The sequence below is a fragment of the Carcharodon carcharias genome, chromosome 18 (genome assembly GCF_017639515.1).
Source record: "Carcharodon carcharias isolate sCarCar2 chromosome 18, sCarCar2.pri, whole genome shotgun sequence".
Taxonomy (NCBI): Eukaryota; Metazoa; Chordata; class Chondrichthyes; order Lamniformes; family Lamnidae; genus Carcharodon; species Carcharodon carcharias.
In genome coordinates, this window is record NC_054484.1 from 48,519,802 (window position 1) to 48,545,031 (window position 25,230).

Consider the following 25,230-nt stretch of genomic DNA (forward strand, 5'->3'; position numbering starts at 1 on the left):
AATATAAAAATGTTAATAGGTGTGGTGGCTATTCCTTTAACATTATGTCCTTCCCAGCACCCCTCTCAATAGGTCAGCAAGTTTATTTAATAGGTAACTGAACCCAAAACAGGAGCATCCCAGGTACAAACATTAGTTTGTGTGGAATCACCTGAGCTCAATGGAAGCAGTATAATTGGTCTCAGCAGCCCTGAATTAGGTAGGGGAGAAATCACCTAAGATTTCCACTTTTGATCACTATCCAGGTATATCTCTGCAAATACATTGTGACTGTCAGGATTAGGCTGAGCCAAGTTATCCCAGAGATTGAATACATCTAGTATTCAGGTTCACGTTAAGAACTTCTACTTAAGGGAAGTACTAAAGGATGACAGAGACCAATGGAACAATAGTAAGGAGTAGAAAATGGGGAGGGAGAAAATTAATGGGAATAAATTTAAGTTTTAAAAAAAATTATGAAGTAATCAAAAACTATAAAGTTATACTAGATGACCCTGCATTCTATCTGCCTCAATCTTTCGCTCCCCCAATTTGGGCCTCTCCACTTTATGCAATAGACCTACTGAAAGGACAACCAGATTACTTGCTTGAATCAATCACCAAGAGATGTGCCAGAACAGCAAAAGGTTTTGCCATGCTTTTAGAAAGCAGCAAATCTCTGAGCCAAGATTGACATTCTGTACGAATATAACTGCTGATCTACCACACTTTGATTCAATATGTTGCTAGACCAATCCTTTGCATCATGACAAGTTGGCAGACATTGCAATCCAAGGGATCTTTCCACTAGAATTTAGCAAATGTGGAATGCATAGTAAACGTTGAAAATTTCGGCTTTTAAGCAAAATTGCCTTTAGCAGACAGTATCAATTTCAAAGGGGTCTTAACTGTGACAGTTATAATTCTTACAGAAGTGCAGAAAGATCAAATACCATTAACATTAAAGATCTATATCATTAAGATATACAAGTGGAGGGCATTGTTTAATAAAGTGCTTAAGAGCACTTATTGAGAGAAACTAGCCCCCAAAACAACATTTTCATTTAATTATATAACGTTCCTTTAAAATTCTGTTCTTGTTTTCATGCCCTTTCAGGGGCTATCGATTGGTTTAATTGATTTTTTCAATCAGTTAATTTGTTCATTTGTTAAATCAGTACTGAAAGAGAATAAAAAGAAACTGCTGGGGCACTGGGTTAGTAAGTAGGAAGCAGGTATATGTTATGCTGCATTCTTGTGAAAAAATCTATTAGCAAGTAAAGCTTTAGTGTCTGGTTTCATACTTCACCAACTGGCTTGGGATTGATTTCACATTTAAAAGTTTAAATGCCAATAATGGATCCTTGGTTTTATGTGTAGGGCATTGAATATAAAAGAATGTAATGTTGTAATACAATTCATAGGCATATTATTAAATAAAAGATATTACAACCATGGAAAAGGTATGGTGAAGATTTTCAAAAATGTACCAAGAATGCAAGATTATACTCATTAGGAAAGGCATGGAAATTTGGACTTCTTTTCACTGGATCAGAGAACTTTGAAGGGAAACTTTATTAGAAGTTATCACAAATGTGAAGTGTTTTGAGAATGTAAATACTGACAGGTTTGTTTCCATTGGTTAACAAATCAGTAGCAATTCAACATCACTGGTCACTCCCATCACCAAACCTCATGCTCCCCACGATCTGGAGAACACCTTTCCTGCCCTAGTTAAATATAAATATGGCATTGGGATCATAATAATAGATCCCTTTTTCTGTGCATTGTTGACTATGATCGCTCTTTCACTGGAACTTGCATTCTCTTCCCTTTTCAGAAGATAGACTGAAAAGCTCTTTAATGAGCTAAGGCCAATCATGAACTGGTTCATTTTACATTAAATAGGTGAATGAACATAACACCAATGAGATACATCCATTTCATGTTTTCCATGAACTAACTTTTTTTCCTACAAGCTCCAGTTAATCAGAGAGTCAGATCTCTAGTTCCTGATCCAGATTAGCTCAATTCCTCCAGGACTTGATGAGGATTGGCCCTCAGATGTCAATTAAAGTTCCAACCTTAAGTTAAATCTCCTTTCTGTCAGGCCAAAAATAATAACTATTCTGCTGAGTCCCTGTGCCAGGCATAATGAACGAAAGCCAATTTTAGCAACAGGGTGTGAACTGTTCAACAATACCTATCTCAAAACTAACAGGACATGGGAGAGTACTCACATGGTTGCGGTTTCATCTGGTTTCTACCAGGATTGCAACCTAAACAGCATCTTAACTGGCATGTATTACTCTGGAATTTAATCCATCATTAAATAACCTGACCTTATATTAATAAAAAAATAAACTAAAATCCCTTCCAGGTGAATTTGTACACAAGTCAAATGATACAAAAGGGCACAACCAGAGTGTTATCACAAGAAGTATGAAAGGGGAAGTGAAAAGATTATTTTTCAGAGTTATTAGAACACAAAATGCATTATTAAAAGTGACTATTGAGGCACAATCGATAATACATAATGTTACTGAATCAAGTACTTAAAAACCAAATATAAAAGACTACAGGAAGGGCCATAATAGAACAAACAGCCTTCTTCTGTGCTGTCATTTATAACTGTATTATAAAATCATATGATAAAAGGAGAAGTGCCAGGATACAGCCAAGATTACCTACTTGCTATGTTCTCACTAGCAGCAAATTAAGAAAAGAAATCACCAGCTTGGAGTCACCAGCTTGGAGAATGTTTGACGGATGTAAACAAACAAAGCGCACAGACACACACACACACACACACACTTTCAAAAATACAATACAGAATATGGAAAAGAGATTTTCAATACACTTTAGTTTTGAAGTATTCTATCTAGGACAGTGGTAGCTTTTAAGTTTACTGAAAGGCGACTGACGTTTAAGCATGCCATTGTGCAGAAGTGAATATTGAAACACAGAATGCTGCTGCAATTGATAGTAATATTGGTGGAAGCTTAAAAACAAATCAACTGTCTGCACTTCTGGCTACAGCTGGTGCATGGTTGCTTGCAGGAAAAAAGGGAGAGGATGTCAGCTGAAAAAAATGCATTTAGACCAGAAGAGAGAGAGTCAAACATGCGGACACTAAAAACATGTGGTTAAAAGGTCACACCAAAAAAGCTCAAAAGAATAAAATTAAGAAGACTCTTTTCCAATAAATTAAATCTGATGAAGGCTGGAATCATTTTTAAAAACAGATTTATTACAGATACAAACATTTGTACCCAAGAGACTTCAACAGAATTGTGAAGAATAAACTTTGAAAACTCAAAATGGATCATCTGAAGTTTTGGTCCACATTAAAAATTGAAAAATTTTACAGCTTCTGCTTTTGTAACTATGTAACATTAAATAAAGGTTTATGAAGAGAAATAGTTATATTGTGGAATCCTGACACACAAGACCACCCAAGTGACCAGAAGGAAACTAGAACCTGTTCAGTCACATGAAGACCCATGGTAAAAACTCACAACCCTGAGTAGATGTCATCCTTGGATCGAGGGACAGCTGATGACAACAATAACTACAGTTAAATATAAAAAGTATTGAGGAATGTAATATGCGAGTAAAAGGTTTGTAATGAGGAAACATGTGGTTATAAATGTTCTTAAATTGGGATTACAACACTATGCTCCTTTTCACGCAGGATGTGAACTGTGATAATATCAGGCATTACTGGTGTTGCTTTCATGAAAAAATTATTCTGGTTTGATTTGTAGACTCAATGACCACAATATTAACGGTACTCCACTCTCCCCCTCCCCCACTAACGACAGGCTGCAGAACGGAGGGGGTGGTGATTGAAAGTTTTAAAATGGGGAACGTATCCCCAACCTGGCTGTCTAAGCATCCTTTGTCAGTTCTTACAGCAGCAGATTTCGTGTTGAGTGAGCATCTCACTATGGAAAGTCACAGCACTTTCAGGCTCCCACAGTACAATGCAAGCCAATTTAACTGTTGCCACCTGGGTTCTCAGTGTAGCAAAGGGAAGGTGGGAGCTTCAAACTGAAGGCCATTTATGGGTCAAGAGGAGCAGGACCCTCGAGGAAGTCTTTGGCTTCACTGCTGCTAATAGTAGCCTCTCTCTCCACCAAACTACCCCCCACGTCCCAACCTCACACATCCTCCCTCCCGAAATGGCCTTCCTCCTCCCCACCTTCCCCAATCCAATCACTCACTCCCTCTTCCCTACCAATTGTCAGGAACTGTCCCCAAGGGTCCCAAGAGCTGCAGCCACCTGCTGGTTTTCCTACTCAACAGCCAATTTGATTACTGTTGATTGGGAAATGGAAGTAAAAAAAATATATAATGATATACTGCTGTTAAAATGCAAAAGGAACTCTGCATCCCTGGCTCTGTCAGGTTTCCTTGTGTTACCATACCCTCTCTACCTCCCTGTAAATATTGGACCAATGTCTCGGTTCTAGGCACTGTAGATTTCACTTATTTGCTTGCATGCATTCAGTTTAAAATTTAGGGCAATAATGAGTACACAGAAGCTTACCAAAGAAATTTTGCAGTAAATCCTTGACCAATAGGGAAGAACTCCTTTTATATTCTCAGGGTGTTTCTCTTTGCACATTGTCCCAAACTCTTGTACAGCCTTAGAAGAAACAGTGAATGTTTAACAAGTAATTCAAGCAGTAGAAAAATCAAACCCACACCACACTGAAAAAAAGGACTTTATAATTTCACAGATTATTCTATGCAATAGGTTTTCTATCAAATATGATTTCACACTTAACTGTTAATTGAACGTTAGAATACGCTGTGTTTTTTAAATGATGGGTAATTAATAATCTAGAACAGCTTGAAAAAAAAGCTTAATTTACAATTACTTAATTATTCCATATCTGATGCACTACAAGGCAACTTAAACCAGAAAGGTAAATATAGAATTGTTGTACCACTCAAAACTCAACTGAATAAAAGATATCACAAAATAGGCAATTTAATTAAAATAGAAAGATCTTACATTAATGAGTATCTTTCACAACCTCAAGACACAGAACTTCAGATGATAAAGTGCTTTTTAAAATGTAGCCACCTTTATAATGTTGGAAAACATGGCTGTCAATTTGCACATAGCAGGATCCTCAAAAACAGCAATGAAATAAGGAGCCAGATAATCTGTGCTTTACAAGTGCTGTAGATTGAAGAATAAGTGTTTTCCAGGGAATAGAAAGAAGATGCCTCCTTTTGTCCTCTAATGGTGCAATGCGGTCTTTTACATCCAACTAAGTCAGCAGACAAGACTTCAATTTAATATCTCATCTGAAAGATAGTATTTTAGACAGTGCATCATTCCCTCAGTATCTAGATTATTATGTGCTCAAGTGTCTAAAGAACAGGTTGAACCCACAATTGTCTGATTTAGAAGCAAGAGTGCCACCACATAGTCAAATCTAAGCCATATGGAGCTTGATAAAAGTCATACACAAAAATCAATGTTAGCTGGTAGAGGAGTCCAGCAGTTCATCTTAATTGGTTTGACATGTAAGGGGGCAAAATGCCATCAACCTGTAATTCATGAATGTATGCAATCATGCCAATCAAAAAGGCAGCAAGTTTGATCCCTGCCTGCAGCAGCTTGACTTGATAATAGCATGCTTGCCTCCATGCCAGATAGTCGTGAGTTCAAGGCCCTCAATTTGATCAACCTGTCCTCACAATTTAGTCTTTTACATCCGGTTAATATTTTGCTGAATCTGCGCTGTACATTTTTCAAGGCCAATAAATCTTGCACTAGGTGCATGGCTCATTCAGAGAGCCAATACAGACATCGTAGACCGATAGGCCTCCTTCGGTGCTGTAATAATTCTGTGATTCTGTGAGACAAAGGTAAAATGCTGCAGATGCTGAAAATCTGAAATAAAAACAGAAAATGCCCAGCAAGTCAAACTGAATCTGTGAAGTGAAAAGCAGGTAATATTTCAGGTCGAAGACCTTTCAGCAAAACTGGAAAAAGTTAAAATTTCAGCAAGCAAAAAGTTGGGGGCAGGGCGCTGGAAAAGAAACAAGATGGAAGATCTGTGATAGACAGGAAGTAAGTTCTCCTTTAATTTTACTCACTTCCTCCAAATAAAACCTGATGCTATGAGATGCTGTATGGGTTCTAACTATAACTGCCTTATTGTGGGATATGTGGCACATTCCTTGTTTTAGTCCTACTCAGGCTCCCCTCCCTCAACTCTTTTTTCCAATATATTAATGATGGTATCATTGCCATTTCCTGCTCTCGCCCTGAAATGGAAAATTTCATGAATTTTGTTTCCAATTTCCACCCTCCTTTCACCTTCACATGGTCCATCTCTAACTCTGCCTTTCCCTTCCTCGATTTCTCTGTCTCCATTTCTGGTGATAAGCTATCAACAAACATTCACAATAAGCCCAAGCTCACTGACTTCCACGACTACCTCGACTGCACTTCCTTAGACCCTGCTTCCTGTAAGGACTCCATTCCATTCTCCCAGTTTCTTTGTCTCATCTGTTCTGATGATGCAACTTTCCATATCAGTGCTTATGTCTTCCTCTTACTTCAACCAAGGATACCTCTCCATCATGACTGACAGCATCCTTAACCATATCTGTTCCATTTCACACATTTCTACTCTCACCCCTCCCCCCAGTTTCCAAATCAATGATATGGTTTCTCTTGTGCTCACCTTCCCCCCACTTATCCTCCTTATTCATTTCCATTTCTGCCATCTCCAGCATGATGCTACCATCAAACCCATCTTTCCCTCATCTCCCCTTTCAGCATGCAGACACCTTGCTCTACTCCTTAAATCAGCTCAACCATCCCTTCCCCTTTCCATGCAAACTCAGGAGATGGAACATCTGTTGTTTTACCTCGTTCCCCCCTCACCGTCCAAGACCCTAAACACTCCTAAGTGAAACAGCAATTTACCTATACTGTACTTCTTTCAATTCAGTATACTGTATTCTTTGCTCATGATCTATATTAGGGAGACCAACACAAAGTGGATGAACCACTTTGCAGAACACCTCCATTCAGTCTGCAGGCAGGATCCTGAGCTTTTGGTTGCCTGTCATTTTAATTCTTCACCTTGCTCTCACACTGACCTCTCTCTGTCCTTGGTCTCCTGCAATGTTCCAATGAAGTTCAATGTAAGCTTAAGGAACAGGATCTCATCTTTTGATTAGGCACTTTACAGCCTCCCAGGCCCAAAGTTGAGTTCAACAATTTCAGACTGTAATGTTTTCCCCCATTTTGTTTCCTTTCTCTTTGCAGGTTTCAGATTCACTCGTTTTTGCTTACGGAAGGCAGGCAGCTATTCAACATTCTGCCAGTTGCAACTCTTCTATACACATCTTTTGTTTCTTTACTTTTACCATTGCCACTCACTTTGGCCCAGCACCACAAACTCATTTAATCTCTCCTGTCTTCTACCCGATCACAGAATTTCCCTTTTGTTCTTTCTCCACCCTCCACCTTTCACTCTCTTAAAACCTATTAAATTTCTAACTTTTCCCAGTTCGACCTGAAATGTTAATAGCTTCTCTCTCCCCAGATGCTGCCTGACCTGCTGAATATTTCCAGCACTTTTTTTTTTTTACATCTTTTGAGGTTTGGTACCCAAAACTGAATGTAATATTTCATAAGGGATCTGGCAAAGTGAGGCATAATTTCCTCAGTTTTGAATTCCCAACCAATTGAGTTCAAGGTCATAACTCCATTACCTTTTTTAAAGGTAGACCTAAAAGATCCCATGGCAATATTCAATTAATAGAAAAAGGAGTTCTCCCAGTCCGAGAAGTACTTAAGGAAATGGATACATCTTCATACCTCCTTCCTTTCCTTTGTTTCATCATTAGCTTTGAGTACTGTTGCTATGCTTTGCCACACCTTGCTCAAGTTTTTCCTTTATTTTTAATTCAGGCCACTTTAGCTTGTCTCCTACCATCATTAACTCACTCTTTTCAGCCTGATGCTCAGATGTCCTTTTAAGATTAGTAGGCTGAGTTTCTGACTCTTTGGACACATCTTTAGTCAAAAGTTATTTTTGCAGCAGGGTTACAGGAAGTTATGGATTTTTTAATCTTTCCTGACTTTTCTTGTACAAATTCATTTTCCACAGTTCAATGGGTTTTTCAAAGCCACTGGAGGTGGCAATACTTTATACCCAGCCTCGTCATTTTCTAATAGAAAATCTATACCCATACCAGCAATAGGAAAATTATGAACCCCTACAATTACATGACCAGAAATTAAGCCACATTTTAAATCTATACAAAGGAATGGCTAAACAATTTCTAACAAGTAGCTTTTATTTAGTGAATTTTTGGGAGGGAAATTCCCATCACCTGCCAATTTCAATGACTGTGTTGATTCCATATCTCTAAGAATAACAATTGGAAAATGTGAGCTCATCTACTTTGGCACGAAGAATAGAAAAACAGAATGCAGCTACAATATCCAGAATCCGAAGTCTGAAAACTGGACATTTTTGATATTCAGTTAAATCCATCAATTTTATAAATGCAGCCACTTTCGGGCCGATCCCAGAGGGTGGAATCAGCAAGAGTTGTATACACGAAGGATCCAAGTCCATTGCAGCACTCCATGCCTGCCCTCCCTAATCTCTGGACACAAAGCTGTTCCATAAATGGGGTAGAATCAGGGATTCTCTCCGCACTTCTGATTGAGTTCAGGTCCCATGTCCAAAATCTGAGAAAATCCGAAATCCAGCACAGTCCAGGTCCCGAGGGTATAGAAGGATCTGGGTGTCCTGGTACATGGATCACAAAAAGCTACTTTGCTGGCACAGCAAGTGATTGGGAAGGCAAATGGAATATTGGCCTTTATTTAAAGGGGAATGGAGTATAAAAGTATGGTAGTTTTGCTACAGCTGTACAGTGAGATTGCACCTAGAGTACTGCGTACAGTTTTCACCTCTTTACTTAAGGAGCAATAGAATTGCATTAGAAACAGTTCAGAGAACTGCTGATTTCTGAGATGAAGGAGTTGTCTTGAGGAAAGGTCGAGTAGGTTAGGCCTATTCTCGCTGGAGGTTAGAAGCATGAGAGGTGACCTTATTGAAACAAGATTCAGAGGGGATTTGACAGGGTGGATGGAGGGAGGATGTTTTCCTTTGTGGGGAGTCTAGAACTAGGGAGAACAGTTTAAAAATAAGATGGAGATGAGGTGAAATTTCTTCTCTCAGACTTTGGAATTCTCTTCCCGAGAGCAGTGGAGGCTGGGTCATTGAATATATACAGGCTGAGGTAGATTATTGATCAACGAGGGATTGACTCCCTATGGAAGGGGTGGGGGGTCGGGAGACAGGAAACCGAAGCTAAGGCCACAATCAGATCTTATTGAGTGGTAACGAAGGCGCGAGAGGCCTAATGGCCTACTTCTACTCCTATTTCTTATGATCTTCTTATGATCAAGAATGAGGACAGAAAGCAGAAAAGTTCCACAATTTTATTTACTCTGTCCCACCTTAGTAGTGAATGCAGGAGAACCCACAGGTTTGTCATCATCTTTACCTACTGGGACAATACCTTCTGGAGGTCCAAGTGCAATCTTACAAATGCTACAGTTTTACTTTTTAATTTCCAACATTCATCCTTCAAAAGTCCTTTTTTTTTTTAAATGACAAAGATAACATTTTGGTAGCCGTGAATCAATATTAACTTCTGGACTGTTCCTCTTACGACTTTAATGAGGGTCCTGGCCCATTTTCGCCACTATAATCAGATTTCTTGTCAAGGTCAGATCTCTTATCTCTCCAGTTTCTTTGTGTGAGTTTACAAACAAAGGCTTGTTACAAAAATGCTTGTGAGACAACTCAGTCATCTGCCATTACTGCAGCCTCCCTTATCATTGGGACTTCATGTCTTCCAGCTAGGACCCTATTCTCAAAGGGACACTACTTTTAAATTTTTCAATTAGCATCACCTCTCTAAGGTTTTCAAAGGCTTGTTCGACCTTCATTGACCTATACCACCTATCAAACACCAATTCCTTTTCTCTAGCGAATTGTACAGAAATCTGACTGTTTCTTCCTTAAATTTCAAAATTTCTGCCTGTAAGTCTTTGGCACCAACTCATTGGCATTCAGAACAGCAGTTTTCCCCATATCATAGTCACCAGATTGTTCATCTGACAGATGAGTACACCTCCAAAGCCTTCCCTATGAACAAACTCTGCAGTAAGAAGCCCAACGTTACCTGGCTATTGCAGTTTTGTCACAATTTCAAATGATGAAACACATTTCAACTCCTTCCTCGCTGAATTTAGGCACTAAATGTATATTCCTTCCCAAATCAGGACCAGGACTTAAATCTGAGTCATCCTCCAGTTTACTGGCACACCCTGTTCATGCAATCGAGCTTTTCTCTACCTGGTTCAAGTTTCCTCCCTTCCCTTTATTTTTGAAATTCAAACATTTCCTTTTCTCTTGCTCTTTGGAATTCTAATTCTAGTTTTTATTTTTCCCTTTCTTTTTCAAGATTTTGCATTTCTGGCTCCAATTCCAGTTGTTTTATTTTTGATCAAAGTCTAGTAACTCAACTTTAGTGCTATCAGGATCACCATTTTCCTCTTCAAGGTTCAAGTCAATACTTCAATAGTCTCTGCCTTTTCAGCCCGACTCAAAATTCCTCTGACAGCGCCTTCAAATTGACCTTCGTTAACTGGTGCAAAGCACCAACAGACAGGTCTTCAATTTCCTGACAAATAGAAGTAGCCATGTTGACTTTTCACTGAATACAGCAAAAGTAAAATGTGAAACTGTGTTTGCTTAATCTTTGGAAAATTCCAGCGTATCCATTTTACAGCCTCTGGGTTTCGATCCTGCAAAGGTCCCCAATTTTTTACAATCCCTGCAGAGACCAACACTTATTTTAAAAAATGAATTTCCCAGCAACTGAGGGAAATAAACCGAAAGACAAGATTTCACGTTTTAAGGTTTTTGCTGTAACAAAAACTAAAATCAACGTAAATCAAACAATGCTTAATAGTCAACTAATACACCAAACCAAAGAAAAGATACTTTCACATTAACTAACTAACACAATTGAGATACATGTTACAACTCCTTTTGCTGTTCACCAAACTTCTGGCAGATAAAAAGCACTACAAGGTCCAGTCCCAATTTACACACAGCTATCCAGCAGGCTCACTTCTCCCTTTCACGCCAGTTTGAAACTCCCAGTGTTCTTTAAAAATCATCCACTCCATCTGAATAAACCAACTTCCAGCAAGGCCCACCTTGGAGACTCCTTGCTTCTTAAATCTCCAAAAAGTCCAGTTTGTTCTGTCTTTTTGAACAGAGGACCAGCTCTCACCAGCATCCTGCTTGGCTACCAACACAAACACAGTAACAGAAAATGCTGGAAAAAACTCAGCAGGTCTAACAGCATCTGTGGCGAGAAAGACAGAGTTAATGTTTCAAGTCTATATGACTCTTCTTCAGATCTAAAGAGAAGTAAAACCAGAACTCATTAACTCTGTCTTTCTCTCCTCAGATGCCAGTTGATTTTTTCCAGCATTTTCTGTTTTCATTTTGGATTTCCAGCATCCGCAGTATTTTGCGTTTAACACAGTCTTTCTGTGCTCTTCACAGCAGCTGCATTTTCTCTCTAGGTGTCTCTGTATCTCAAAAAGCAGCTGTACTTTTTTGTATCAAGGTTTGAAAACAATCACTTAATTTTCAATAGGTTTTGGTTTGGGATTTTTTCCCATGACAACCAGATCACATGGGCCTGTCTCCGGGCAGAGGTTTATAGTCACGATCCTCCCTATTCAGAGCATTCTGTTTCACCTTAATTTAAGGGAGACTATTTAAAACAGGACCGTCTTGTAAAGTTCTGCATTTATAACAAAATTATTCAAAATTTACAAAACATTTATCAAATTGATTTTCATTTTATATCACTTCTACAACAATGGCAAAGATCTTTTCACTTTAGCTGTGTGTCTCTCCGTTGACATTTGGATTTCACTTATGGCCCCAGAATAGTCTACATCAGTAAAACCTCAAAATTCTCTACGCTGGAATAATAAATAATTTTTCCTCAAATAAACTTACATCGCCATAGGCAGGATGAACTGAGTGGCTTCCTTCTGTCTTGTATGGTAGGTGTATAAAATTAAGCCTAAATAAACTCCTATAAGCAGTAACATACAGCAAGACTTACTGCAGCTTGTAATTTAGAATAGTTAAGATTAAAATCAGAGGCAGGCCACCTTCAATCACAGGGTTTCATCAATTCTCTGAAACTTATGGTATTATTATTGCTGAACCATTTGTTTAGATTTACCGTTGTTTCTTCTCCATTTTAATCAGTACCATTGATTTAACTTGCTATTAGTACAGTATTCATCATGGGGTTGCACTAATGTGATTCCCCCCCAACCCCCACCAAGGCTTTTTTTTGTGGGGGGATGGGAGGGAAGAGGGTCATATAATTAGATTCATCAATCACATAAGGAAATATCCAAAATAATTATATCCCTCTTTTGTTAGCTCCATGAAGATGCACCAACTCCGCAGCGTTTGTGACCAGTAAATCTAACTGTGATAGGCATTGTAAGATTGGGAAGCTTCAACAATATTAGAAAATATGTTTAGTTAATCAATATAATGCTTAGTTAATCAGAATTCATCACTCTGAATATTCATAATTTAATATCGGGCACGATATGCATATTGTTCACATTATTTATTGAAAATAGTTTACAAGAAAATGACATTTTATTTGTAATTCAGGCATTTGTCAATACAAGTACTTAAATTGTATCTCAAAGATTATTTTCTATTTCAGTTTCATAAAAAGTATTGGTCATTTAAAATGTTAACCATTGTTACAAAACACTATTACCACCTGTTAAAAAGATATTAAGATACATAAAAAACTGAAGATAAATGAAAATGTTTTGAAATCTCTTAGCATAACTACATCATTACAACCATGAATTCTCAACCAAAAGGCTAGAGTTTGGATTCCAGAACACCTGCTTTGGCAAATACTTCTGCAACAAGGGATGTGATAAAAATTAGCCAACTAGTGATTTTTGTCCATATCACTCAAGCAGTGACATAAAAAACAGACACATAACTGTCTAAGCTACAGTGGCCTACTCTCCTAATAAATAGGAGCTGGGGAAAAAAATGTCAGAAACGGCAACTGCATCTCTTCCTCCTCGTGTCATTGACATACAGTTGTAAAGAGAATTGTACTGTGTGGGTTTACAATGTGATACCCCCTGGGAATGGCTTATACAGGAACCTGTGGAAAAATGAACTTCTGCAGAAGATAATAGTGTCAAGACAATGGGAAATTGTGACCAAGCAAGATCTGCCTACAACTTCACCAGCTAACCAAAAACATATTGAACTGTTTAAAGGGGACCTGTTTTGTAAAAAAAAATACAAGGTATTGAACAAAAATGGCTACCACCAGTCAGCTGATGCTGTAAGTTTCTAGGAAGTTCCTATGTGGATTCCACTGTAGATCTGCCCTGACATGTTACATGGAATTTCACACCTTAGGCAAGGGGGTGGGTGGGTGTCAAGGTCCACTTCAAACAGGGACTCTTGAAAAGGAAGGCATTAAAAATGCAAATAGAGGGAATTTAATCAATTGTAATTCTGCCAAGACATTCGGAACCACTGACCAGCCAGATACACCCAATAGACACCCAAAACCCATTGTGGAGGGTGAAATAACTTCATCTCTTATTGGTTTCTACTATCCTGAAATGTGTCAAACGTTTATGAGATGAAAGATCAAAATATGATTACTTGTTCGACAACAATGACTACAAGGCATGTTAATCAAATTCCTCTTGGAATATACAGACTGGAGGTTTAAGAACACATTTTGCTAAGCCAGACACAGAGGGAACAACCAAAGTAATCTGGAAACACTGATGAAGGGAGCAGTAAGGAATCTCTCTCTCTCAAGCGAAAATTGACTTCAGCAAGGTGCAGTTACCTAAACTTCAATTCAACTCCTAGATTTTAAAGGAAACCAGCTAACTTCAAATGGCCGCAAGGTTCAATAATCAATGCCTCAGGGACAAGCAAAGGACTTAATAATACGTTCTTTTAACTTTTATTTGGACTCTAACTTTTCCTACTTCTGAGATCTGCGTGCTTGCGTGTGTCATCATGTCTTTGTTTATGTTTTGCCAGGTTTAGCAACTAATAAACTTACTCTTTGACTCTTGGTTTGATTGGCTGCTTATTAAAAAGTAAATATATTTGGATTGGAAAAGCCATCTATGGGAAAAAGAAATTTAAAAAACCTTTGTTGCGACCAACCGAGGGGGCTGAAAATGGGGAGGTAATTCACTCTTCCTCACCCAGTCGTAACAATCGTAAAACATACTTTTAATTTTGTGGTTGCGTCTCTCTTTGACATTTTGCGCAGAACCATTCGGAAGTCAGCATCCACCAAATTATCCACTTCTTCTAAGCCTTGGTGTGCAGGGACATAACCCAATTCATTCTGGCTGGCTCCAAAACCAAGAAAGCCTGGAACTGCTCCCTTGTCTTTAGCCAGCAGCTCAGCTGCTTTACCACTGCTGGATGGCTGCAAAAGAAAACGAAGCAAATCAAATTAGTTTTATGCAAACCCCCTTAGGAGCCAAACTAAGCCTGCAACATGTTTGATTTCAACTCATTGCAACTGCTGGGGAACATTTTAAAAAATGTTGCATCAGAACAACAACTTGCATTTGCATAGCACTGACTTACAAGAAGTTTAAATGTTTGGGATGGTGGCACCAAGCCTTAGAAGCATTTAGACAAACGCAGCCTTCGACTTCTGCGATTTTTAAAATGCAGGCTACAATGTCTCAGGAGAACAGAAAAAGGGAGGGCTATGACTAAGCTGAAGGCTTGTACCCTCGAGATAAAGTGAGAAATTGTAACAAAAAACATCTACAAATGAATGGACTGCAGTGCTGAAGAAAGTTTGAATTATCCAGCATGAGTGTTAGCATCCAGAAAACTTCTCTGTTTCAGGAGTGGTAAGTGAATCTACAGGGAACAATTGCAGCTACAATGAGATATAGACAACGTGGAAAGTTTCAGGGCAGAGAGCAGGAATACTAAAAAACAAAGGACACTATATTCTTTCACTGCTACTTTTTGGTAAGGCGTGCTATACCCATAAGATCTGTACATAGCAAGTGTGCTAGAGGTATCCAATTTTATTTCTATGCTACCATTCAGCAGAATTCAAGCAGTGTCAATAAAATGAAGTAACTTATGTTGTATCATACATTTATGTGGATGAGACAGGCTTGGGAAACATTTAAGATACTGATATGGTTGGAATTTAGCAGTGGCACTAGCCTGATTTCTTCAACACTCTTTTTTTGCACTTTTCCTAAAGATATTGCTGGGGTACAGTTCCACAGCAGCAGCTAACTTCTTCCTTATTGCTCCCTGATTCTGAAGCCCAGAAGTTTTTTTTTGGACATTCATACTGGACAATTTCAGGAGCCCCAGCAAAGAGGCAGCAAAGTCAATTGGAGCACCAACTCAGTTATCATTTAGTGATCAGCCAAATCAGCTTAGATCAAACACAAACCCTTCTGTACAGCTCAACAAACCACCAACAGTACAGTTACTCACTGAGCTATGGGATGGTGACATTGGCTACTGTGCTTTCATGACTCCAGTGGTGCTCCCAGATACCTCAGGAATTCTCTAAACACAAGAACAAAACCCTCAATAGTTTCCCAATAATAAAAAAAATCACACCTCTGATCCACACCTGGCCCCAGTCAGTCTTCCCTCACCAGATGAGGACAGTTTAGCTCAAAAGTAAAAAGGATTGCACATGGTCCACAAACCAGGCCTGTCTACATCCCAGCAAAATAAGGTCACAGTTGAAAAGCTTCCTAGAGCCTCTGAAAACTGTGTTTCCAATTTGAGAGTGGAAGATGGCAGTATTAGAAGGTGCTTCAGTGCGTTGAGTACAAAGACTAGGTCGACACTCAGCGCAATACAGAGGGAACGCCGCAAAGTCAGAAGTGCCATCTTTCAGGCGAGACATTAAACCGAGGCCCTGTCTGCCCTCTGAGATGGACGTAAACACTTCCACAGTACTTTACACAAAGAGCAGGGGAGTCCTGGCCAATATTTATCCCTTAACAATCAGCATTAAGACATATTATCTGGTCATTATCACATGGCTATTTGTGGGATCTTACTGCACAAATTGACTGTAAAGTTTACTTCATTAAAGCAGCGACCGCTCTTAAAAGTACTCAATTGGCTGTTAAGCACTTTGGGAACGTCCTTAGATCGTGAAATTGATTCGCAAGATCTATCTTTAAAACACAGGAGGACCTTAATGTGTGTGGGTGACAGAGGAAATACTTTTGGCAGGGTTACATGGAAAGGACGGAGGTGGCTGGTTGGGATCAATTGGATAGCTTCTTCCAAGAGCACAATAGGCCGAGTGGCCTTCTTGTGTATGCGTGTATGATTTCAAGGGGAGCAGTGCTCCCTTTCCAAGGGAGCTTGGTACAGAACAGCAACGTACCCCTGCCCCTCGGGCCTGCCGCTCTCCACTGATGACATTCAGTCCCTTACCCGCACATTGCCTTTGGTTCGCTGTTTGTTTTTTCCACCCATCGCGTGCCCACTCTTCAGCTCGCGGCACTTCCGTTACTTTCAAACAGCCATGACACTCCACATTCCCCACTCACTGCGCCTGCGCGAAAGTGCGCCCTGTGCACGCTTCTTAAACCGACCGGACAGAAACAACAACCCCGAAAGAAGTAAAAAATAAAAACAAAAAACTGCGGATGCTGGAAATCCAAAACAAAAATAGAATTACCTGGAAAGACTCAGCAGGTCTGGCAGCATCAGCGGAGAGGAAAAGAGTTGACGTTTCGAGCCCTCATGACCCTTCAACAGAACTGAGTGAATATTAGGAGAGGGATGAAATATAAGCTGGTTTAAGTGGGCGGGGGGGGGGGGGGCGGTGTGGTTGTAGGGACAAGCAAGCAATGATAGGAGCAGATAATCAAAAGATGTCAGGGACAGAGGAACAAAGAGGTGTTGAAGGTGGTGATATTATCTAAACGAATGTGCTAATTAAGAATGGATGGCAGGACACAAGGAACAGCTCTAGTGGGGGTGGGGTGGAAAGGCTAACAGGGCATAAAAGATATAGATTTAAAAATAATGGAAATAGGTGGGAAAAGACAAATCTATATAAATTATTGGAAAAAAACAAAAGGAAGCGGGGAAGAAACAGAAAGGGGGTGGGGATGGAGGAGGGAGTTCAAGATCTAAAGTTGTTGAATTCAATATTCAGTCCGGAAGGCTGTAAAGTGCCTAGTCGGAAGATGAGGTGTTGTTCCTCCAGTTTGCGTTGGGCTTCACTGGAACAATGCAGCAAGCCAAGGATGGGCATGTGGGCAAGAGAGCAGGGTGGAGTGTTAAAATGGCAAGCGACAGACGAGAGCATGAAGCAGTTGCCCCACGGAACTCATTTTTCGTTATCTTGACTCCCTTCTCTCTCCCCTTGTCCAGACCCTTCCCACCTACATCCGTGATTCCTCTGACACCTTACGTCACATCAACAATTTCCAGTTCCCTGGCCCCAACCGCTTCCTCTTCACCATGGACGTCCAATCCCTCCACCTCCATCCCCCACCAGGATGGTCCGAGGGCCCTTAGCTTCTTCCTCGAACAGAGGCCCGAACAATCCCCAACCACCACTACTCTCCTCCATCTGGCTGAACTTGTTCTCACACTGAACAATTTCTCCTTTAACTCCTCTCACTTCCTCCAAATAAAAGGTGTGGCTATGGGTACCCGCATGGGCCCCAGCTATGCCTGTCTCTTTATGGGTTATGTGGAACATTCCTTATTCCAGTCCTACTCCGGCCGCCCTCCCCAAACTCTTTCTCCGGTACATTGATGATTACTTCGGTGCTGCTTCATGCTCTTGTTGGGACCTGGAAAAATGTATTAATTTTGCTTCCAGTCTCCACCCCTCCATCATTTTCACATGGTCCATCTCTGACACCTCCCTTCCCTTCCTTGACCTCTCTGTCTCAATTTCTGGTGATAGACTGTCCACCAATATCCATTACAAGCCTATTGACTCCCACAGCTACCTCGACTACAGCTCCTCACACCCCACTTCCTGTAAGGACTCCATCCCATTCTCTCAGTTCCTTCGCCTCCGTCGCATCTGTTCTGATGATGCTACCTTCAAAAACAGTTCCTCTGACATGTCCTTCTTGCTTAATCGAGGTTTTCCACTCACGGTCGTTGATAGGGCCCTCAACCGTGTCCAGCCCATCTCCCATGCATCCGCCCTCACGCCTTCTCCTCCCTCCAAGAAACATGATAGGGTCCCTCTTGTCCTCACTTATCACCCCACCAGCCTCCGCATTCAAAGATCATCCTCCACCATTTCCGCCAACTCCAGCATGATGCCACCACCAAACACATCTTCCCTTCACCCCCCCCCCGGCGGCATTCCGTAGGGATCATTCCCTTCGGGACACCCTGGTCCACTCCTCCATCACCCCCTACTCCTCAACCCCCACCTATGGCACCTCCCCATGCCCACGCAAAAGATGCAACACCTGCCCCTTCACTTCCCCTCTCCTCACCGTCCAAGGGTCCAAACACTCCTTTCAAGTGAAGCAGCATTTCACTTGCATTTCCCTTAACTTAGTCTACTGCATTCGTTGCTCCCAATGCGGTCTCCTCTACATTGGAGAAACCAAACGTAAACTGGGCGACCACTTTGCAGAACACCTGCGGTCTGTCTACAAGAAAGGCCCAAACCTCCCTGTCGCTTGCCATTTTAACACTCCACCCTGCTCTCTTGCCCACATGTCTGTCCTTGGCTTGCTGCATTGTTCCAGTGAAGCCCAACGCAAACTGGAGGAACAGCACCTCATCTTCCGACTAAGCACTTTACAACCTTCCGGACTGAATATTGAATTCAACAACTTTAGATCTTGAACTCCCTCCTCCATCCCCACCCCCTTTCCATTTCTTCCCCCTTCCTTTTGTTTTTTTCCAATAATTTATATAGATTTGTCTTTTCCCACCTATTTCCATTATTTTTAAATCTATATCTTTTATGCCCTGTTAGCCTTTCCAACCCACCCCCATTTGAGCTGTACCTTGAGTGTCCTGCCATCCATTCTTAATTATCACATTCATTTAGATAATATCACCACCTTCAACACCTTTGTTCTTCTGTCTGTGACATCTTTTGATTATCTGCTCTTATCATTGCTTGCTTGTCCCTACAACCACACCCCCCCCACTTCTCTCCCCCACCCACCCCCCACATTAAACCTGCCTATATTTCATCCCTCTCCGAATATTCACTCAGTTCTGTTGAAGGGTCATGAGGGCTCAAAACCTCAACTCTTTTCTTCTCCGCTGATGCTGCCAGACCTGCTGAGTTTTTCCAGGTAAGTCTGTTTTTGTTTTGGAACCCCGAGAGATGTGCCTTGTGGCCGTGTGTGTCACACCCCAAACAGAGCAAGCACTGATGCACCAAAAAAAGTACCATTCCGTTTTTGCAGTGATGGATTTAGACATGTTTGATGGCGGGGAGTAGCTTGTTTGGTGCAAAATGTATTTCTTGGGGGAATCTAGGTGGCACTTCACTCCAGTGAATTTAAATTTTTGTCACTGTTTTGCTGCAGTTTCCAGCATATTATCCCACTGTGATTTAGCATTTGGTCAAATTTAGCAATGAATTTATAAATATATATATAAATATATATAAATATAGATTATAAGTTCAACAATTTGCAATTATATAGCACCTTCAATGGAGAAAAAAATCCCAAGGTGCTGTATTGGAAACAAAATCAGGCAAAATTCATCATGAAGTCTTAATGGTTGGAGATATTAGGATGGATGCCTCCGAGCTTAAAGGTAGGTTTATAAGTATGGTATTAAAGGAAAGGAAGGTGAATTTTTTTAAAGTTTTGAGTTTTAATTCCTCGATTTCCAAAATACATTCAATAAGGCACCACACAAAAGGTTAATTGGCAAGATAAGGGTGCATGGAAGTTAGGTGTAATATATTATTGTGGATAGAGGATTGGTTAATGCAGTAGATAGTGGGCGTAAATGGGACATTTTCAAGTTGGCAGGTAGTGAATAGTAGAGTACCACAAGGGTCAGCTATTTACAATCTCTATTAATGAATTAGATGAAGAGATGGAGAGCAATGTATCCAAGTTTTCTGATGATATAAAGCTAGGTAAAAAGCTAAGCTGTAGGGAAGACATAGAGAGGCTGCAAAGAGATGCAGACAGGTTAAGTGAGTGGGCAACAAGATGGCAGATGGATTATAATCTGGGGAAGTGTAAAGTTATTCACTTTGGTAAAGCTGAATATTTTTTAAAAGCTAAGAAACTTGTAAGCGTTGATATTCAAAGAGACTTGGGTATGCAAGTTCAAGAAACAAAGTTAGCATGAAGGTACAGCAAGCAATCAGATGGCAAATGCCATGTTGGCATTTATTGCAAGGGGATTAGAGTACAGGAATAAAGAAGATTTGCAGTTGTACAGGGTTTTGGTGAGACCATATCTGGAGTATTGTGTGCAATTTTGGTCTCCACATGTAAGAAAGGATATACTTGTACTGGAAGTGGTACAGCAAAGGTTCACTAAATTGGTCCCTGGGATAATGAGATTGTTCTATGGTGGGAGGCTAACAAATTGGGTTTATTTTCTCTGGAGTCAGAAGAATGAGAGGTGATCACATTCAACTGTACAAGATCCTAAAGGGGGTTGATAGGGTAGATGCTGAGAGATTGTTTACACTGGTCAAGGAATCTAAAATGCAGGAGGCATTCTCTAGGATAAGGGGCCAATCATTTAGGACTGAGATGGGGAGAAGTTACTTCACTCAAAGGGTTGTGAAAAGTTTGGAATTCTCTGCCCCAGAGGGCTGTGGATGCTTCATCCCTGAATATATTTAATGCTGGGTTTTGGTCTCTCAGGGAATCAAGGGATATGGGGAACAGGCAGAAAAGTGGAGTTGAAACCCAAGATCAATCATGATCGTTTGGAATGACAGAACAGGGTCGATGGGCCATATGATCTACTCCTACTCTTGCTTCTTCTGGATTCCAGAGTTCAGTGCCCATTTGCCAAAGGCATGGTCACCAATGTTTGGACAATCAGATTTCAAGATGCACAAGAGGGCAGAGTTGGAGCAATGCAGAGTTCTTGAAAGCTTGTAAGACTGGAGAAATTTACAAAAATAGAAAGGAGCTAAGAGATTTAAACATGAGGATAAGAGTTTTCAATTTGAGGCACTGGGAGACCAATGTTGGTCAGCCAGAATGGAAGAAATGAGTGAGTCGAACTTGGTGCATGATAGGATATAGACAACAGGGATTTAGATGAAAAAACAAAAACAGAATTACCTGGAAAAACTGAGCAGGTCTGGCAGCATCAGCGGAGAAGAAAAGAGTTGACGTTTCGCGTCCTCATGACCCTTCAACACCTTCAACAGAACTAGGTGAATCCAAGGAGAGGGGTGAAATATAAGCTGGTTTAAGGTGGGGGGGGGGTGTTGGGTGGGGGGAGAGAAATGGAGGGGGGTGTGGTTGTAGGGACAAGCAAGCAGTGATAGGAGCAGATAATCAAAAGATGTCACAGACAAAAGAACAAAAGAACACAAAGGTGTTGAAGTTGGTGATATTATCTAAACGAATGTGCTAATTAAGAATGGATGGTAGAGCACTCAAGGTATAGCTCTAGTGGGGTTGGGGGGGCAGAAAATATTTAAAAATAATGGAAATAGGTGGGAAAAGAAAAATCTATATAAATTATTGGAAAAAGTAAAAGGAAGGGGGAAGAAACAGAAAGGGGGTGGGGATGGAGGAGGAAGTTCAAGATCTAAAGTTGTTGAATTCAATATTCAGTTCGGAAGGTTGTAAAGTGCCTAGTCAGAAGATGAGGTGCTGTTCCTCCAGTTTGTGTTGGGCTCCACTGGAACAATGCAGCAAGCCAAGGACAGATGTGTGGGCAAGAGAGCAGGGTGGAGTGTTAAAATGGCAAGCGACAGGGAGGTTTGGGTCATTCTTGCGGACAGATCACAGATGTTCTGCAAAGCGATCGCCCAGTTTATGTTTGATCTCTCCAATGTAGAGGAGACCGCATTGGGAGCAACGAATGCAGTAGACTAAGTTGTGGGAAATGCAAGTGAAATGCAGCTTCACCTGAAAGGAGTGTTTGGGCCCTTGGATGGTGAGGAGAGAGGTAGTGAAGGGGTAGGTGTTGCATCTTTTGTGTGGGCATGGGGAGGTGCTATAGGTGGGGCTTGAGGAGTAGGGGGTGATGGAGGAGTGGACCTGGGTGTCCCGGAGGGGATGATCCCTGCGGAATGCCGCGGTGGGGGGGGGGGTGGGTGGTGAAGGGAAGATGTGTTTGGTGGTGGCATCATGCTGGAGTTGGCGGAAATGGTGGATGGTGGACAGTCTATCACCAGAGATTGAAACAGAGAGGTCAAGGAAGGGAAGGGAAGTGTCAGAGATGGACCACGTGAAAATGATGGAGGGGTGGAGATTGGAAGCAAAATTAATACATTTTTCCAAGTCCTGACGAGAGCATGAAGCAGCACCGAAGTAATCATCAATGTACCAGAGAAAGAGTTGTGGAAGGGGCCCAGAGTAGGACTGGAACAAGAAATCTTCCACATACCCCATAAAGAGACAGGCATAGCTGGGGCCCATGTGGGTACCCATAGCCACACCTTTTATTTGGAGGAAGTGAGAGGAGTTTAAGGAGAAATTGTTCAGAGTGAGAACAAATTCAGCCAGATGGAGGAGAGTAATGGTGGATTGGGATTGTTCGGGCCTCTGTTCGAGGAAGAAGCTAAGGGCCCTCAGACCATCCTGGTGGGGGATGGAGGTGTAGAGGGATTGGACGTCCATGGTGAAGAGGAAGCGGTTGGGACCAGGGAACTGGAAATTGTTGATGTGACGTAAGGTGTCAGAGGAATCACGGATGTAGGTGGGAAGGGACTGGACAAGGGGAGAGAGAAGGGAGTCAAGATAACGAGAAATGAGTTCCGTGGGGCAGGAGCAAGCTGACACGATCGGAAGCACGATTGTTTTTATCTCAGGGATTTAGATGAGTTGAAATTTATGGAGAGTGGAGGATGTGAAGCAGACAGGGAGAGCATTATAACAATTGAGTCTAGCGATGACAAAGACGGGGATGATGGTTTCAACAGCAGATGGGCTGAGGCAGGTGATGTTATGGCATGTGGGAAGGTAGGAAAGAAATTAGTTCAGGGTTAAGGGCAGGATGCAGGTAAACTTGAGGGAAGCTTGGCATGATGGGAAAGGGATGGATGAAGCTGAACATATATTCTCTGCCTTAGTTGCAAAGAAGTCAAGAGCTTTTTGCACTGGCTGTTGGAGGTGTGTGGCAGGGGAGGGTAAAAAGATTTAAGGAGATGTTTTGTAGTGGAGAAAAGGAGCCAAGGAAATTTCTTTCCAGAAGGATCTTGGAGTAGTAACTTGTTTTGGCAGAGAATATGGTCCGATAGAGCTCAATGGCAGATCTGGCAATGGATGAAAAACTGTTGCGTGTCAGATATGCTGATGTCCCTTGGACTTGAAGGAGCGAAGATGGCATTCATTCTGGGGAAACGACCGGATGGGAGACAATAACTGATTTTACTGAAAGGGTCATTAAAGCTGGAGCAAGTGGCTGAACGGATCAACATCTGCAGAACTATTGTGACAAATAGAGGGTGAAAGTTTTTATGTTTAGGAGTGAGAATTTGCACTTGTAAGTAGCTCGAGGGAGAGTTTTTTCTAGGGAAAGATACTGAAAGAGGTAGGGTAAGGAATGTGGTGATAGAAATACCAGTGGTCTTAGATGGTGTTGTCTATTATATTGTTCAAATTTGGCAATGTTGCAAAGGTCATTATTAAGTTTAAAAATCACTGCGCTCTATTTTAGGATTGAGGATTATCAAACATTTCTGTTTATGATCCGAATTACAATTCAAAGGCAGAAAGCTAACATTATTGCAATTATTAGAACCATATCTCTCAAGATTGAAATTTTATTTTACAAAATAGAAGAACCTAGCATGATCTGGATATCTGGATGCTAACCTGGGATTTTTTTTAAAAAGGTCATAAATTCACCTTCGAACTGTCATTAAGCAGGCCTCTACCAAGAAATCATCTGACCTACATGGTACTTGAGAAGGAGTTGTTTGTTTGTGTTGAATTGTAAAGAACTTAATTAATGAAAAGCTGGGAGACAAAAAGGCAATCACATGGGAGAGAGGAAAAAACTTCAGTTGTAAACCTGCTTGTTGGAGAACAAGGAAGGAAGGCCACATTGACTGGCTCCCTCTCTCTACCTTGCCTAAAATTATGCATGGCTGTCAACCTGTAGCCAGAGAACCCTCACCTGAGTATAACTAGTCTGCATTTGGACCTGCAAAGCTGAGATCAGTTGGTGAGAACTTCCAGGCATCTGCCGGGACCAGATGGAGAGAATTCCAGGTCAACCGCATAGAGACCCTGTGGACTTTATCCTTTATTTTATAGCACCCATCCTCCAAAGCCTATCTCTGCAGAGAGGCTCTTATCTGTTTGTCCTTTGTGTGTGTGTGTGTGTGTGCTGGAGGAATTCTTTAGGAAGAGAGAGATAGTTATACTTCCAGATTACAATTGTGTGTTAACCAGTACTTGCAACTTGTTAGAAGTTTTGTTTTAAAATAAATGAAGCATTGAATTTTTGAAAGAGGCCTGGTCAGAATCTCTTCTTCTGGGCACTGGAGGTATAGGTACACAACTGGCCATTTTGGTGGGAAAATTAAACATTTAAATTAGGGGTACAGCTCTGCATTGGTTGGGCGTGTTATTGTGACACAGCCCATGGTAAAGGCTGAGTTGTTCAAATCCCAGAGGGAAACTTGAAACAACTGTCATGATCCATTTTTGCAATTTGTAATTTCGAGATGCAGACTTTCAATTCAGTATGAATAAGACCACTGAATCTCATGGTTTTTATATAAAACTAAATTAAACATTTATCAATTTAACAACAAATTAAACACATACACATGTCTACAAATGACTACTATAATAACATTTTAACAAATCTTCAAATTAATCACCCCAAGGTAAATCTTCACTAAGGCAACAGTAACCCGTAGACTTTAAATAGACAC

The 25,230-nt window shown here is 40.9% G+C and overlaps 1 protein-coding gene across 1 annotated transcript in view; it reads right to left on the reverse strand.

Moving 5' to 3' along the window:
* ltn1 (listerin E3 ubiquitin protein ligase 1) overlaps positions 1-16,751 on the reverse strand; it is a 139,245-nt gene extending 122,494 nt beyond the window's left edge. The window contains exons 1-3 of the mRNA XM_041210886.1: positions 16,614-16,751; positions 14,395-14,598; positions 4,532-4,630 (exon numbers count right to left, since the gene is read on the reverse strand). Coding sequence (XP_041066820.1) covers positions 4,532-4,630; positions 14,395-14,598; positions 16,614-16,655 — 345 coding nt within the window. The 5' untranslated portion in view covers positions 16,656-16,751. The remainder of the gene's footprint in view (positions 1-4,531; positions 4,631-14,394; positions 14,599-16,613) is intronic.
* Positions 16,752-25,230: the final 8,479 nt, after the last annotated feature.